Below are 17,500 nucleotides of genomic sequence, written 5' to 3' on the forward strand. Positions count from 1 at the left end.
CTGGTTCACTGGCAAACTTAAGATGGGCCTGTACATGTGCCTTCTTGAGCAAGGGGACCTTGCGGGCACTGCAAGACTTAAATCCATTATGGTGTAGCGTTACCAATGGTGTTCTTGGCAACTGTGGTCCCAACTGCCTTCAAATCATTAACAATCTCCTCCCATGTAGTTTTGGGTTGATCCCTCACCTTCATCACCCCATGAGGCAAGATCTTGTATGGAGCTCCAGACAGGGGCAACTGATGGTCATTTTATATTTCTTCCATTTCCAAATAATCTCACCAACAGTCATCACCTTGTCACCAGGCTACTTGCTGAAGGTCTTGTAGCCCATTCCAGCCTTGTGCAGGTCTACAATCTTGTCCCTGAAGTCCTTTGACAGCTCTTTGGTCTTGCCCATGGTGGTGGAGAGGATGGAATGGAAGAAATTGATTCTGTGGACAGGTGTGCTTTATACACATAATGAGTTGAGATGAGAAGTATCTGTAATTGATGGATTGATTGATTGATTGATTGATTACAATCAGCACACAGCCAATCTGTGGGAGCCTTAAGTCTGGCTGGGATGTAGGGGATCAAACACTTATTTCTCTCAATGATATACAAATCAATTTATAACTTTTATGTAATGTGTTTTTTCTGGATTTTTGGTTGATAGTCTGTCTTTCTCCATTAAAATTAAACTACCATAAAAATTAGAGACTGTTTATTTCTTTTTTTAAGTGAGCAAATTTACAAATTCAGCAGGGGATCAAATACTTATTTTCCCCACTGTATGGCCAAAGAGGTGTAGCTTTGATTGATCAAACATTAAAATTTACTGAATGTGATGTGACTTTGACATGATGGATCTGGAATCTCAGAAATCACTGTCGTCCTAGAATTTTCACACCCTAGAGTCATGAGAAATTACACACACTAATGTACTAAAGAAAAAAAAACATACTAATTTTTGGACAAGCCTAATATCGCATTAAAGGAAAAGGCCTAAGCCGCATGTGTTGCACCCAGCTCTAGCCAAGTTAACAACTTTATCATTTTACCGTGTACTTTAGTACCAATGATTTGCATAAAGTTCATTGTTCTATGTTCTTTGTGGCACCTGAACAAAATTTAAAAGCTTTACGACAACAAAACAACGAATGATACAAAAACAGAGTTTTTGATTAAGTTGTTGTAACAATGTAGTGAGGAACGACAATACAACAATCTTAAAGACAATTTGGCATTAAAGCCAAAGCCTTATTTGTGACTTAGCAAATGCAGGACACATGGAACAAGACTAATGACCTGAAGGAGGTGAGTGATTTTTTTAATTTGTATAAAGATTGAGAACAGCTGGAAGAACAGCTGGGAGAAGTGTTAGAAATAAGTTGAAATTTTACATCAATAAGCTGGAGCAAATGGCAGCTGAGAAAAGTGACAGTCATGGCATTATGAACAGCTAACCATTGTAGGTGGGATGAACTTGGACATAGAAAATACCGCTTGATGGAACAATTCGAGATATAACTGGATTGCAAGGGGAATGAAAAATGGAAATCCTCATACTGAAAACAAAATTATGGAAAACACAGAAACTTAAAAACCCACCATTTCTAATCTGGTGGACACTCCCCATAAACTGTCTCAATATTATGTTTATGACTTCAGAATAAGAAACCAGGTTTTAATAAAATTGCAGAAACAACAGCATTTTACTGTGGTATTAACATACTACTATTCAACATTAACCCATTCCTTTAAGAATTTAACACACAGATAGCATACAAAGGCCATTAAGATCAATATGAAATTAGAGTATCTGTATTAACTAAATTTACTGCATTTGACAAAACTGGTGTATTTTGGTCTAAATAATTAAGCAAATATACTCAGTTGTAAATATGTTTTTAGTCTTTATAATATAAAATATAATTATGATGACAAACCATTATTATTTTCTAATGAAATGGTAAAATTAATTATCATTCTGACTTTCGTGCCAACAACACATATGGCAGCTACTGTCTCCAATGAAAACAAATTAAATCGGTTTTCTCTTACACATGTAGTCACCACAAATTTATGTGCAGCCCTGTAGAGGCAGCTGTCTTACCTCTTGCTTCAGTTGTAAGACTTGTTTTCGGCTGGCAGCAGCTGTTCTGGAACAAGGGCAAGGATCTGCTCCGCTGGGGTTACAGCGACATGCTCCTACTATTGCCAGCTAAAAAAGAACAAGCACACTGTTACCAGAAAGTCAAAAAGCAGCTTTCACAGAAGGCCATATTTCAAAAGTATAACTAATTGACCGTTCTCTCAAAAAAACTGTGTGATGAACATAAGAAAAAAAAGTATTACTGCCACTTTGCAGCAATAACTCAATAATTATATTTTGCATCATGCTAATCTGATTTATAAAAGGAGTCATTATGGAATACTCCATACAAAAATTACCCAAAGAGCAACATTAGTATAGCATACAGTTATAGAAACAATCTTTCAAAGAACACATTTAAAACAAACAACATTTGTTTACTTTTCAAAAATATCAGACTGACTAATAACTAAACACTTACACTTTTTTTTTTTTTTAATAAATGTATTTGCTATGGACATAGAATGCAGATTTTTTCATAGCAGTATATCTATGACCGCCAAGCAACGCTAATGATTGCAATATTTTGCTTACTCCCCTAAAAAGTCTATAATGATATATATTGGAGTACTAGCAAAATACCCGCGCTTCGCAGCGGAGAAGTAGTGTGTTAAAGAAGCAATGAAAAGAAAAAACATTTTGAAAATAACGTAACCTGATTGTCAATGTAATTGTTTTGTCACTGTTGTGAGTGATAAGTGTTGTTGTCATATATATATATATATATATATATATATATATTTACACACACACACACATAAACATATATATATATATATATATATACATATCTATACATATACACATATATACATACATATATATCTACATATATACACACACATATATACACACAAATACATATATATCTATACTAATAAAAGGCAAAGCCCTCACTCACTCACTCACTCACTAATTCTCCAACTTCCCGTGTGGGTGGAAGGCTGAAATTTGGCAGGTTCATTCCTTACAGCTTCCTTACAAAAGTTGGGCAGGTTTTATATCGAAATTCTACGCGTAATGGTCATAACTGGAAGCAGTTTTTCTCCATTTACTGTAATGGAGATGAGCTTCAACGCCGTGGGGAGTTTAGTGTGACATCATCACGCCTCCACGTAATCACGCAGCACATAGAAAATCAGGAAGACCTCAAAAAGCGCTGAAGAAAACATATAATTGAGAAGGCAGCGAAACAATAAGAAGCGAGCGAGTGACATATACAACCATATTGATGAGTTCTGCTACTTTGGAAACAAAGCACGATGTAAACCTACACTTTAAATTAAGTTCATAGACAGGCTGCCGCTGGCGTTTGTAATTTAGTGCCTGCCCATATAAGGCCGTCCGTCAGCGGCAATCCAATAGCAAACTCCACTAAATATTCACGGGTTAAGGACTGTGCTTATGCAGAGGAAGATGAGATGGTCAGCGTGGTGTTTGGCACAAACTCAGCGAAACTGCGAGAGAAAGTTTTAAGTGCCAGGACTAAGGTAACATTAAATAAAGCTATGGACATAGCACGAGATGGCACCAGCACAGCTGGGAACCTTCGATGCAAGTACACGAGTGGCTCACGTGAACTGGCAGTGCACAGATAAAAGCAACAGTTCCAAAGCGCTGAACAAAACCGAATTACACAATTGAAAAGGCAGCAAAAATATGAAGCGTCTGATAAGCATATTCATAAATGCAGCTACTGTGGAAACAAAGCACACGGTGGAAAAAGTCAATGTCCAGCTAAAGGAAGACAGTGTAAAAAAAACCCGTGCATGCAGTGTGTCAGGTCTCAGATAAAGAAGAAGACGAGCTGTTTATTGATGCAGTAAGAAGCGAATCGATGAATGAAACCTGTCATCTTTACAGCGATTGACAAACACGGAATGTAACTTGAACACAACACATCCTACAAATACGAACCTGATTGAAAGAAATAATGATAATCAAATCCTTGATGACAGCAACACTCAGTAACACTCACAAAACAAATACTGTATATTGACAGTCATGTTACGTTATTTTTAAAATGTTCCCTTTTCTTTTCTACCTTTTTAACACACTACTTCTCCGCTGCGATACGTGGGTATATATATATATGTATATATATATCCCGCTCTACATACTCGGATAATGGATACTTTATTAGCCATCAATGATTGTTTTGGTAAAGCCATACTCAGTGTATTCATTAGATGAACTGTAAAAAAGTAAGAGCGAGGGGAGGATGACTCATTGAGGCATGCAGGCTGTAGTCTTGCGTCAACTCTATCTGAATTGCGATCACATTTGAAAAAATATATCTTTTCAAGTTCTATTTAGTCCATATGTGTCAAACTCAAGGGCGCGGGCCACATCCGCCCGGCGTGTAATTATATCCGGCCCAGAGATCATTTTATATACTGTATTATTGTTATTAAAGCCGGGTATATGAAGCGCTGGTAACACAATAAACTACAGATCCCATAATGCAGCGCTTCAGCTGCCTTGCGAACACTTACCACGTTAATCAAGTCTACCTTATGATGCTGCAAGTTATTGCGAAGCTACAGTTATTGCGCACTGAGTTTGCACGGCGCTTTGGTGACTTTGAAGAACAAAAAAAGTCCTTCTACATGCGGCTCGAACCTTGTGCATGTTTGGTAGCACATATCTGTGTGAGAAGCTCTTCTCAGTGATAAAGACTAACAAAACAGCACACAGGAGTCGCCTCACTGATGAGCACCTGCAATCCATCCTGAGAATCTCCACAACACAGAACCTCACACCAAACAGAAACGAACTTGTGGCCAAAAAAGATGCCAGGCGTCCAGCTCTAAAATGACATATGAGCAAAGACAACTGAATGATTTGATTTGTTATTGCACGTAAGGCGGAGTCAACCGTTTTAACAAACAGCGTATTGCACTGATCTGAAATAGCTGTGTGTGTATATATGTAGATATGTATGTATATGTATATATATGCTTATATATGTGTGTGTATATATGTAGATATATATATGTATGTATATATGTGTATATGTATAGATATGTATATATATATATGTTTATGTGTGTAAATATATATATATATATATATATATATATATATATATATATGACAACAACACTCATCACTCACAACAGTGACAAAACAATTACATTGACAATCAGGTTACGTTATTTTCAAAATGTTTCCTTTTCTTTTCATTGCTTCTTTAACACACTACTTCTCGCTGCAAGCTTGGTATTTTACTATACTATATAAAAGAAAAAGGCAACTTTCCTTTCTTTACACCTTTTTCCTTTTATCCCAAACCAAAGCCTTTCTCTCTTAACACTGCAGAGGACACAAAACTAATTTTCTTTAAATGCGGTAAGGCACATTACCAGAGGCACAAATTTGAATGTTCACATAGAAAATGTTATTTCAATGTACCTGTACTTCTTAAAACGTTAATGTTTTACTGTTTAATAACTTATAGACTATAATTTATTATTTTTCCCTTGTACTCAGTGACCAAACCTATACACACACATATAGACACATACAAACATATACACAAGTATATGTATGTGTATATATATATACACACACACACACACACACATGTATATAATTTGTGTGTGTGTGTATGTATGTATGTATGTATGTATGTGTGTGTGTGTGTGTATATATATGACAGCAGCAATCAAGCTGTGAGAAAACAGTAAAAGGGCGCGTGTTAGGCGTCGTGGTACATTTTCTGATGCAGCTACGAAAACAACCGTGGCGCTGCCAAATACACAAAACAATTACTTTGACAATCATGTTACATTATTTTTAAAATGTTTCCTTTTCTTTCTCTTTCCTTCTTTAACACACTACTTCTCCGCTGCCAAGCGCGGGTATATATATATATAGATAGATAGAGAAATATATATATAGATAGATATGAGAACAACACTCATATCAATGACAAAACAATTACATTAACAATCATGTTACGTTAGTTTTAAAATTTTTCCTTTTCTTTTTGTACCTTCTTTAACACACTACTTCTCCTCTGCGAAGCTCGGGTATTCTGCTATATATATATAGATAGATAGAGATATATATAGATAGATACATAGATAGAGATATATATAGATAGATAGATAGAGGTATATATATATATAGATAGATATATATACATATATATATATATATATAGATAGATATGAGAACAACATAGATAGATAGATAGATAGATAGATAGATAGATATGAGAACAACACTCATATCAATGACAAAACAATTATATTAACAACCATGTTACGTTATTTTTAAAATTTTTCCTTTTCTTTTTAGTACCTTCTTTAAAACACTACTTCTCATTTGCTTGGTATTCTGCTAGTATATGTATATATATGTGTATATATATATATATATATGTAGATATGTATATAGATATATGTAGATATGTATATAGATATGTGTATATGTAGATATGTATATAGATATGAAGATATGAATTTATATATATATATATATCCCGCTCTACATACTCGAATAATGGATACTTTATTCGCCATCAATGATTGTTTTGGTAAAGCCATACTCAGTGTATTCATTAGATGAGCGGTAAAAAAGTAAGAGCGAGGAGGATGACTCATTGAGGCATGCAGGCTGTAGTCTTGCGTCAACTCTATCTGAATTGCGCGATCACATTTGAAAAAATATATCTTTTCAAGTTCTATTTAGTCCATATGTGTCAAACTCAAGGGCAGCGGCCACATCCAGCCAGTGTAATTATATCCGCCCAGCGAGATCATTTTATATACTGTATTATTGTTATTAAAGCCCGGGTATATGAAGCGCTGGTAACACAATAAACTACAGATCCCATAATGCAGTGCTTCAGCTGCCTTGCCGAACACTTACTGCGTTAATCAAGTCTACCTTATGATGCGGCAAGTTATTGCGAAGCTAGAGTTATTGCGCACTGAGTTTGCGGCTTTGGTGACTTTGAAGAACAAAAAGTCCGTCTACATGCGGCTCGAACCTTGTGCATGTTTGGTAGCACATATCTGTGTGAGAAGCTCTTCTCAGTGATAAAGACTAACAAAACAGCACACAGGAGTCGCCTCACTGATGAGCACCTGCAATCCATCCTGAGAATCTCCACAACACAGAACCTCACACCAAACAGAAACGAACTTGTTGACAAAAAAAGATGCCAGGCGTCCAGCTCTAAAATGACATATGAGCAAAGGCGACTGAATGATTTGATTTGTTATTGCGTAAGAGCGAGTCAACCGTTTTAACAAACAGCGTATTGCACTGATCTGAAATAGCTGTGTGTGTATATATGTAGATATGTATGTATATGTATATATATGTTTATATATGTGTGTGTGTGTGTATGTGTATATGTATATATATATATATATATATATATATATATATATATATATATATATATGTATTTGTGTGTATATATGTGTGTGTATGTATGTATTTGTGTGTATATATGTGTGTGTATGTATGTATATGTGTGTATATATGTGTGTATATATATGTAGATATATGTATGTATATATGTGTATATGTATAGATATGTATATATATATATATATATATATATATATATATATATATATATATATGACAACAACACTCATCACTCACAACAGTGACAAAACAATTACATTGACAATCAGGTTACGTTATTTTCAAAATGTTTCCTTTTCTTTTCATTGCTTCTTTAACACACTACTTCTCCTCAGAAGCTTGGTATTTTGCTAGTATATATATATATACATACATACACACACACATATATAAGCATATATATACATATACATACATATCTACATATATACACACACAGCTATTTCATTATCAGTGCAATACGCTGTTTGTTAAAATAGTTGACTCCGCTGTTACGTGCAATAACAAATCAAATCATTCAGTTGTCTTTGCTCATATGTCATTTTAGAGCTGGACGCCTGGCATCTTTTTGGCCACAAGTTCGTTTCTGTTTGGTGTGAGGTTCTGTGTTGTGGAGATTCTCAGGATGGATTGCAGGTGCTCATCAGTGAGGACTCCTGTGTGCTGTTTTGTTAGTCTTTATCACTGAGAAGAGCTTCTCACACAGATATGTGCTACCAAACATGCACAAGGTTCGAGCCGCATGTAGACGGACTTTTTTTGTTCTTCAAAGTCACCAAAGCGCCGCGTGCAAACTCAGTGCGCAACTCTAGCTTCGCAATAACTTGCAGCATCATAAGGTAGACTTGATTAACGCGGTAAGTGTTAAAGCAAGGCAGCTGAAGCGCTGCATTATGGGATCTGTAGTTTATTGTGTTACCAGCGCTTCATATACCGGGCCATTAATAACAATAATACAGTATATAAAATGATCTCGGGCGGATATAATTACGCGGGCGGATGTGGCTCACCGCCCTTGAGTTTGACACATATGGACTAAATAGAACTTGAAAAGATATATTTTTCAAATGTGATCGCGCAATTCAGATAGAGTTGACGCAAGACTACAGCCTGCATGCCTCAATGAGTCATCCTCCCTCGCTCTTACTTTTTACTGTTCATCTAATGAATACACTGAGTATGGCTTTACCAAAACAATCATTGATGGCGAATAAAGTATCCATTATTCGAGTATGTAGAGCGGGATATATATATATACATATATATATACCCGCGTATCAGCGAGAAGTAGTGTGTTAAAAAGGTAGAAAAGAAAAGGGAACATTTTAAAAATAACGTAACATGACTGTCAATATACAGTATTTGTTTTGTGAGTGTTACTGTCATCAAGGATTTGATTATCATTATTTCTTTCAATCAGGTTCGTATTTGTAGGATGTGTTGTGTTCAAGTTACATTCCGTGTTTGCCAATCGTTGTAAAGATGACAGGTTTCATTCATCGATTCGTTTCTTACTGCATCAATAAACAGCTCGTCTTCTTCTTTATCTGAGACCTGACACACTGCATGCACGGGTTTTTTACACTGACTTCCTTTAGCGGGACATTGACTTTTTCCACCGTGTGCTTTGTTTCCACAGTAGCTGCATTTATGAATATGCTTATCAGGCGCTTCATATTTTTGCTGCCTTTTCAATTGTGTAATTTAGTTTTGTTCAGCGCTCTTTGGAACTGTTGCTTTTTATCTGTGCACTGCGTCAGTTCACGTGAGCCACTCGGTGTACATGCATCGAAGGTTCCCAGCTGTGCTGGTGCCATCTCGTGCTATGTCCATAGCTTTATTTAATGTTACCTTAGTCCTGGCACTTAAAACTTTCTATCGCAGTTTCGCTGAGTTTGTGTCAAACACCACCCTGACCATCTCATCTTCCTCTCCATAAGCACAGTCCTTCACCCGTGAATATTTACCCGTGGCAGTTTGCTTTTGGATTGCCGCTGACGGACGGCCTTATATGGGCAGGCACTAAATTACAAACGCCAGCGTAGCCTGTCTATGAACTTAATTTAAAGTGTAGGTTTACATGCGTGCTTTGTTTCAGTAGCAGAACTCATGAATATGGTTGTATATGTCACTCAGCTTCTTATTGTTTCGCTGCCTTCTCAATTATATAATGCATGTTTTCTTGAGTGCTTTTTTGAGGTCTTCCTGGTTTTCTATGTACTGCGTGATTACGTGGGAGGCGTGATGATGTCACACGAAACTCCGCCCCCACGGCGTTGAAGCTCATCTCCATTACAGTAAATGGAGAAAAACTGCTTCCAGTTATGACCATTACGCGTAGAATTTCGATATAAAACCTGCCCAACTTTTGTAAGGAAGCTGTAAGGAATGAACCTGCCAAATTTCAGCCTTCCACCCACACGGGAAGTTGGAGAATTAGTGATGAGTCAGTGAGTGAGTGAGTGAGTGAGTGAGGGCTTTGCCTTTTATTAGTATAGATTCACGAAAAGGATTTCTCCATTATCTCTAGAATGGATTAAGATTTTCCCTCTCTCTGACTTTATCATGATTGAAAATAAAAGCCCTCTGCAATTGTTTATCGGGTAAATGATATGCTCTCCTCACTTCCAGTTTCTCAATAATGACGCCGCAAAAGGTTTTCATTTAGGTCAGTGGCAAAAAGAGCTTGATATGGCAATCAAATGCAGCCTCTGAATTCTCCAGTATAGCAAAAAGAAAATGTCCTCCTATTCTGTTGATTTATTCTGAAGGGATTTGCATTCAATCAGGGCCATCTCATTTTCATCTGTAGAACCTATTATATATTCTAGTTGTTTAGCACAGGATATTAACATGAAATTCATGTTGTCAGCTTGGGTACTAAATGAGTTGATTTCATTCTTCATTTTCTTTATTTGTACACTTCTTCATTATTAACCCTTTTCTAAAAAATATTTAATACAGGTATATTAGAAAAGTTTAAGTCTGGCTTTTACACTGGTCACAGTCAGGACACATCATTAACCTGGCCTATTTAAAAATGACATCCTAATGTGTTCTGATGAAAGAAATGCTGTTCTATTGAGTTAAGCATAGCTTTAGACACTATACACCACACTATTCAATTACATGGGCTTGAATGTTATATCTGGCTCTCAGATACGGTACTTGCATAGTTAAGTTTTTTGTTAAGGAAGTCATTATGTAAAAAGTGCAATGACTGCACTTCATAATTACATTTTGCTGTATGGTGTCAGTACTTATTATCATAGTATACTGTATACCTAGGATGCTAGGAAATACAGCTAGAGTACATAAAATTCAATATTAATCTTATTCCGATGACACTTAGAAAATTAATTTCCTGATGTTGTTGCCTTAATGGGTTACTGCATTAAATAACTAGCTGAAACATAACTATTTTTAAAAACAAGAAAAACAAAAATTCAATTATTTATTCAGAATGATACAGACAGCAAGATTTTGAAACTTTTAAACTCAGAAGGTCTAAACATTAGACATCTTATTTAATCAATGCACAATTTAGGCATTCTCTTTCACATCAGTTTACCTTTAATCATACACACTCTATCCAAAACCTTTTGTTCCAGTTAAAAAAGGGCAGTTAAGATTTTTATTTAAATATGAATAACTCAAATAAGTAGATTTATGAATTAATTTGACTGTGGCTATTGCTCAAATCACTTTATTTGTAATCCTAACTTTAATCAGAATTATGCTGTAGGTAATAAAAACTAGGAAGTACAACCACAACCTATAACTTTTGTTGTTAAGTCTTTACTGTGAACTTTAGTTAAGTTTGGATTGATTTCAAAATCTTCACTCCAACATTTAATCGCTTGTTCTCCTTTTACTTAATTTTCTAAAGTATACATACCACACTATAATATGGTTCTAAGGTGCTGGTCTGTAAAACATTTCAATTATAAACGAGACTAGTGTAGGAGATCAAGCCTATACAGTGGTGTGAAAAACTATTTACCCCCTTTCTGATTTCTTATTCTTTTGCATGTTTGTCACACAAAATGTTTCTGATCATCAAACACATTTAACCATTAGTCAAATATAACACAAGTAAACACAAAATGCAGTTTTTAAATGATGGTTTTTATTATTTAGGGAGAAAAAAATCCAAACCTACATGGCCCTGTGTGAAAAAGTAATTGCCCCTTGTTAAAAAATAACCTAACTGTGGTGTATCACACCTGAGTTCAATTTCCATAGCCACCCCCAGACCTGATTACTGCCACACCTGTTTCAATCAAGAAATCACTTAAATAGGAGCTGCCTGACACAGAGAAGTAGACCAAAAGCACCTCAAAAGCTAGACATCATGCCAAGATCCAAAGAAATTCAGGAACAAATGAGAACAGAAGTAATTGAGATCTAACAGTCTGGTAAAGGTTATAAAGCCATTTCTAAAGCTTTGGGACTCCAGCGAACCACAGTGAGAGCCATTATCCAAAAATGGCAAAAAAAATGGAACAGTGGTGAACCTTCCCAGGAGTGGCCGGCCGACCAAAATTACCCCAAGAGCGCAGAGATGACTCATCCAAGAGGTCACAAAAGACCCCAGGACAACGTCTAAAGAACTGCAGGCCTCACTTGCCTCAATTAAGGTCAGTGTTCACGACTCCACCATAAGAAAGAGACTGGGCAAAACGGCCTGCATGGCAGATTTCAAGGCGCAAACCACTGTTAAGCAAAAGAACATTAGGGCTCGTCTCAATTTTGCTAAGAAACATCTCAATGATTGCCAAGACTTTTGGGAAAATACCTTGTGGACTGATGAGACAAAAGTTGAACTTTTGGAAGGCAAATGTCCCGTTACATCTGGCGTAAAAGGAACACAGCATTTCAGAAAAAGAACATCATACCAACAGTAAAATATGGTGGTGGTAGTGTGATGGTCTGGCGTTGTTTTGCTGCTTCAGGACCTGGAAGGCTTGCTGTGATAGATGGAACCATGAATTCTACTGTCTACCAAAAAATCCTGAAGAAAAATGTCCGGCCATCTGTTCGTCAACTCAAGCTGAAGCGATCTTGGGTGCTGCAACAGGACAATGACCCAAAACACACCAGTAAATCCACCTCTGAATGGCTGAAGAAAAACAAAATGAAGACTTTGGAGTGGCCTAGTCAAAGTCCTGACCTGAATCCAATTGAGATGCTATGGCATGACCTTAAAAAGGCGGTTCATGCTAGAAAACCCTCAAATAAAGCTGAATTACAACAATTCTGCAAAGATGAGTGGGCCAAAATTCCTCCAGAGCGCTGTAAGAGACTCATTGCAAGTTATCGCAAACGCTTGATTGCAGTTATTGCTGCTAAGGGTGGCCCAACCAGTTATTTGGTTCAGGGGGGCAATTACTTTTTCACACAGGGCCATGTAGGTTTGGATTTTTTTTTCTCCCTAAATAATAAAAACATCATTTAAAAACTGCATTTTGTGTTTACTTGTGTTATATTTGACGATCAGAAACATTTTGTGTGACAAACATGCAAAAGAATAAGAAATCAGGAAGGGGGCAAATAGCTTTTCACACCACTGTAGCTAAAGGCACTAAAACCTGTGGAATAATATGCTTGATTTTGTAATTAATGTCCTATCAATCTCAGCATTCAAATCAAGACGGAAGACTTACTACTAATATACAATGAACAGACATGGTGATTACGCTCTTTATATTGAGACACTGTGCTTAAGGCATTCCCCTTAAAATACAAGCGTGGAAACCATTCCTAACTTACACCGATACTGCTCTATATTGTTACTCTATTCTGTATGCTACTGTTGCTAATGGCACCACTGCCTTATAGCCCACATATATTTCCTGAACAATGAAAGTAATGTCAGAGATACTGGAAGCCTTTAATTCAACAGGAGTTAATCCGCTTCCATTTAAGCTTAAATTTTTATAGTTGTGGATTTCAGAATGTACTTAGAATGTTAAAGAATTTCCAGGAAGGAAAGGGTAGCCAGCTAGAATGAAATATCAGAACTATTAATTTACCTGTTATAACTGACTGCGCACTCCTCACCGAAAGTTACTGTACAGGAATGCTGTTTGCCAGGGTGTTTTTCATTTCTCTGTTGTTAACTTGTTATATCTTAGTTTTTATGTTAATAAACTTCATATTTTTATAATTTGTTTATGTTAATCATGTAGATTCATTTCTTGCTTAACTGTGTGTTTAACCTGTGTGCTTACATATGTCAACATTTTACTGTCATAGTTGTAAACATAAGTAAGATGAATGAGCCTGTACTCTGAAGAGTACGATGACAGGATAAGGATTGAACTCAACTGATTCTAACAGAAAAGAAGCAATTCCATCTGACTCCAACCACTGAGCTAATGGTGGCATGCTGGCAGGATACATCTAAACAAGCAGGTGAGAAGTGCAATGCCTGTTATAAAGTATGACTGCAGCCTTAAAAGCTTTATTTCTAAACATATATGTAATACACATACTACCATTGTCATATAGAACCCAAAGTATGACATCTGGCAGCTTTTAAAATATTTATTAGATTCCTGTATTATTTACACAGTTACCAAAAAGTTGTAGCACCTGTTCAGTAGATCTGAGTGCAGGATTTGATACCATTGCTCACAATATTCTTAGAAATTGCCTTAGTCAGTGGGTGTGCCTCTCTGGCAGTATTTTAAATTGGTTTGAGTTTTACTTAACAGGTATAAATTTATTTGTTAGTTGTGATAATTGCACTTCGAAGACACATGATATCCTATATGGTATTCCACAAGAATCTATTTTGTGTACACTGTTCTTTTCAATCTACAGTGCATCCGGAAAGTATTCACAGCGCATCACTTTTTCCACATTTTGTTATGTTACAGCCTTATTCCAAAATGGATTAAATTCATTTTTATCTCAGAATTCTACACACAACACCCCATAATGACAACGTGAAAAAAGTTTACTTGAGATTTTTGCAAATTTATTAAAAATAAAAACATTGAGAAAGCACATGTACATAAGTATTCACAGCCTTTGCCATGAAGCTTAAAATTTAGCTCAGGTGCATCCTGTTTCCCCTGATCATCCTTAAGATGTTTCTGCAGCTTAATTGGAGTCCACCTGTGGTAAACTCAGTTGATTGGACATGATTTGGAAAGGCACACACCTGTCTATATAAGGTCCCACAGTTGACAGTTCATGTCAGAGTACAAACCAAGCATGAAGTCAAAGGAATTGTCTGTAGACCTCCGAGACAGGATTGTCTCGAGGCACAAATCTGGGGAAGGTTACAGAAAAAATTCTGCTGCTTTGAAGGTCCCAATGAGCACAGTGGCCTCCATCATCCGTAAGTGGAAGAAGTTTGAAACCACCAGGACTCTTCCTAGAGCTGGCCGGCCATCTAAACTGAACGATCGGGGAGAAGGGCCTTAGTCAGGGAGGTGACCAAGAACTCGATGGTCACTCTGTCAGAGCTCCAGAGGTCCTCTGTGGAGAGAGGAGAACCTTCCAGAAGGACAACCATCTCTGCAGCAATCCACCAATCAGGCCTGTATGGTAGAGTGGCCAGATGGAAGCCACTCCTTAGTAAAAGGCACATGGCAGCCTGCCTGGAGTTTGCAAAAAGGCACCTGAAGGACTTTCAGACCATGAGAAATAAAATTCTCTGGTCTGATGAGACAAACATTGAACTCTTTGGTGTGAATGCCAGGCGTCACGGTTGGAGGAAACCAAGCACCGCCCATCACCAGGCCAATACCATCCTTACAGTGAACCATGGTGGTGGCAGCATCATGCTGTGGGGATGTTTTTCAGTGGCAGGAAGTGGGAGACTAGTCAGGATAAAGGGAAAGATGTCTGCAGCAATGTACAGAGACATCTTGGATGAAAACCTGCTCCAGAGCGCTCCTGACCTCAGACTGGGGCGACGGTTCATCTTTCAGCAGGACAACGACCCTAAGCACACAGTCAAGATATCAAAGGAGTGGCTTCAGGACAACTCTGTGAATGTCCTCGAGTGGCCCAGCCAGAGCCCAGACTTGAATCCGATTGAACATCTCTGGAGAGATCTTAAAATGGCTGTGCACCGACGCTTCCCATCCAACCTGATGGGGCTTGAGAGGTGCTGCAAAGAGGAATGGGTGAAACTAGCCAATGATAGGTGTGCCAAGATTGTGGTATCATATTCAAAAAGTCTTGAGGCTGTAATTGCTGACAAAGGTGCATCGACAAAGTATTGAGCAAAGGCTGTGAATACTTATGTACATGTGATTTCTCAGTTTTTTCATTTTTAATAAATTTGCAAAAACCTCAAGTAAACTTTTTTCATGTTGTCATTATGGGGTGTTGTGTGTAGAATTCTGAGGAAAAAAATGAATTTAATCCATTTTGGAATAAGGCTGTAACATAACAAAATGTGGAAAAAGTGATGCGCTGTGAATACTTTCCAGATGTACTGTACATGCTTCCATTAGGTCATATTATCTTGAGGCATAACATGAGCTACCACAACTATGCTGATAACATACAACTGTATTTATCAATAGCGCCGGATGACACAGGCTCTGTTGGTTCACAGATACAGTGTCTTACTTGTTATTCTGAATGGATGAGTAGTGATTTTCTTAAGCGAAATAAGGAGAAAATAGAAATCTTACTTATTGGCAAACATGGGTGTAGTGAGGGTATCTATACTAATAAAAGGCAAAGCCCTCAATGACTCACTCATCACTAATTCTCCAACTTCCCGTGTAGGTAGAAGGCTGAAATTTAGCAGGCTCGTTCCTTACAGGTTACTTACAAAAGTTAGGCAGGTTTCATTTTGAAATTCTACGAGTAACGGTCATAACTGCAGCCTTTTTATTTAATCCACGGCTTCTCCCCTGTTTTATTGTTCATTTATTACGATTATAGTTATTGTGTAGGTATTTTAGACTTAGTTTACTGTTCAGGTACCCATTTCCTTTACCGTTACAACCATACCCCCATTAACATGTCTATTGAGGTGATCACCATCGATCAAAGAATTGTCAGTTACCGAGTGGTTTCCATGCCCAGAGATGCCACCTGCCTTTTCCATTCTCTGTGTTACATATTGCACGGCCATATCAGGCTCACTCTTGATATCCGGAGGAACATTGTGTCTTATGTATTGAATGACACAATGTTCAAGGTGTGGACTGAAGACGGTACAGGAGATAATTATACTACACAGGAGCACTATAAGAGTGAAATGCTTAAGCCCTTCAACTACAACAACAACAACAACATTTATTTATATAGCACATTTTCATACAAACAGTAGCTCAAAGTTCTTTACATATTAAAGAATAGAAAAATGAAAGACATAATTATAAAAAATAAATCAACATTAACATCGAATAAGAGTAAGGTTCAATGGCCAGGGGGGACAGAAAAACAAAAAACTCCAGACGGCTGGAGAAAAAATAAAATCTGTAGGGATTCCAGACCATGATACCGCCCAGTCCCCTCTGAACTATGGTTCTGCATGTAAGTTGATGGCTGCTGCTGAATTGTTCGGTTGTCGCTTTCAAGTGTACCGAAATGGCCAAATATTTTACACCTTTGGAGAAACGCCAATGCCTCTTAAACATCTTAGATTTACAGGTAATGATTTGAGTAGTGGACACTTTGATGTTTATGAATGTTTCAACTCTCAAAAGCTGGATGCGCAGTTATCGATGAAATCGGTTGTATGCTTACAACTCTTGACAGATGCCAAATGTCACTTCAACACAACAAGTCCTGCAAATACTAACGTAATTGAAACAAACCATGAAACTCAAACTGATTATGACAGCAGCAAGCTGTGAGAAAACAGTAAAAAGAAGGTGGTACATTTTCTGATGCAGCTAGACGGAAACAACTTTGTGATGCTGCCGCCAAATACTCGCAGAAAAATCCACAAGTTCATAGACACGCTGCCGCTAAATATTCGCAGGCAAATCCACA

General features: G+C 37.2%; 1 protein-coding gene across 1 annotated transcript in view; it reads right to left on the reverse strand.

The window, feature by feature from the left end:
• The window catches only part of ccdc125 (coiled-coil domain containing 125), an 82,779-nt gene that overhangs the window by 17,906 nt on the left and 47,373 nt on the right, over window positions 1-17,500 (reverse strand). Inside the window, exon 9 of the mRNA XM_039759241.1 lies at window positions 2,099-2,206. Coding sequence (XP_039615175.1) covers window positions 2,099-2,206 — 108 coding nt within the window. The remainder of the gene's footprint in view (window positions 1-2,098; window positions 2,207-17,500) is intronic.

This window comes from Polypterus senegalus, chromosome 7 (assembly GCF_016835505.1).
Source record: "Polypterus senegalus isolate Bchr_013 chromosome 7, ASM1683550v1, whole genome shotgun sequence".
NCBI classification, from domain to species: Eukaryota; Metazoa; Chordata; class Cladistia; order Polypteriformes; family Polypteridae; genus Polypterus; species Polypterus senegalus.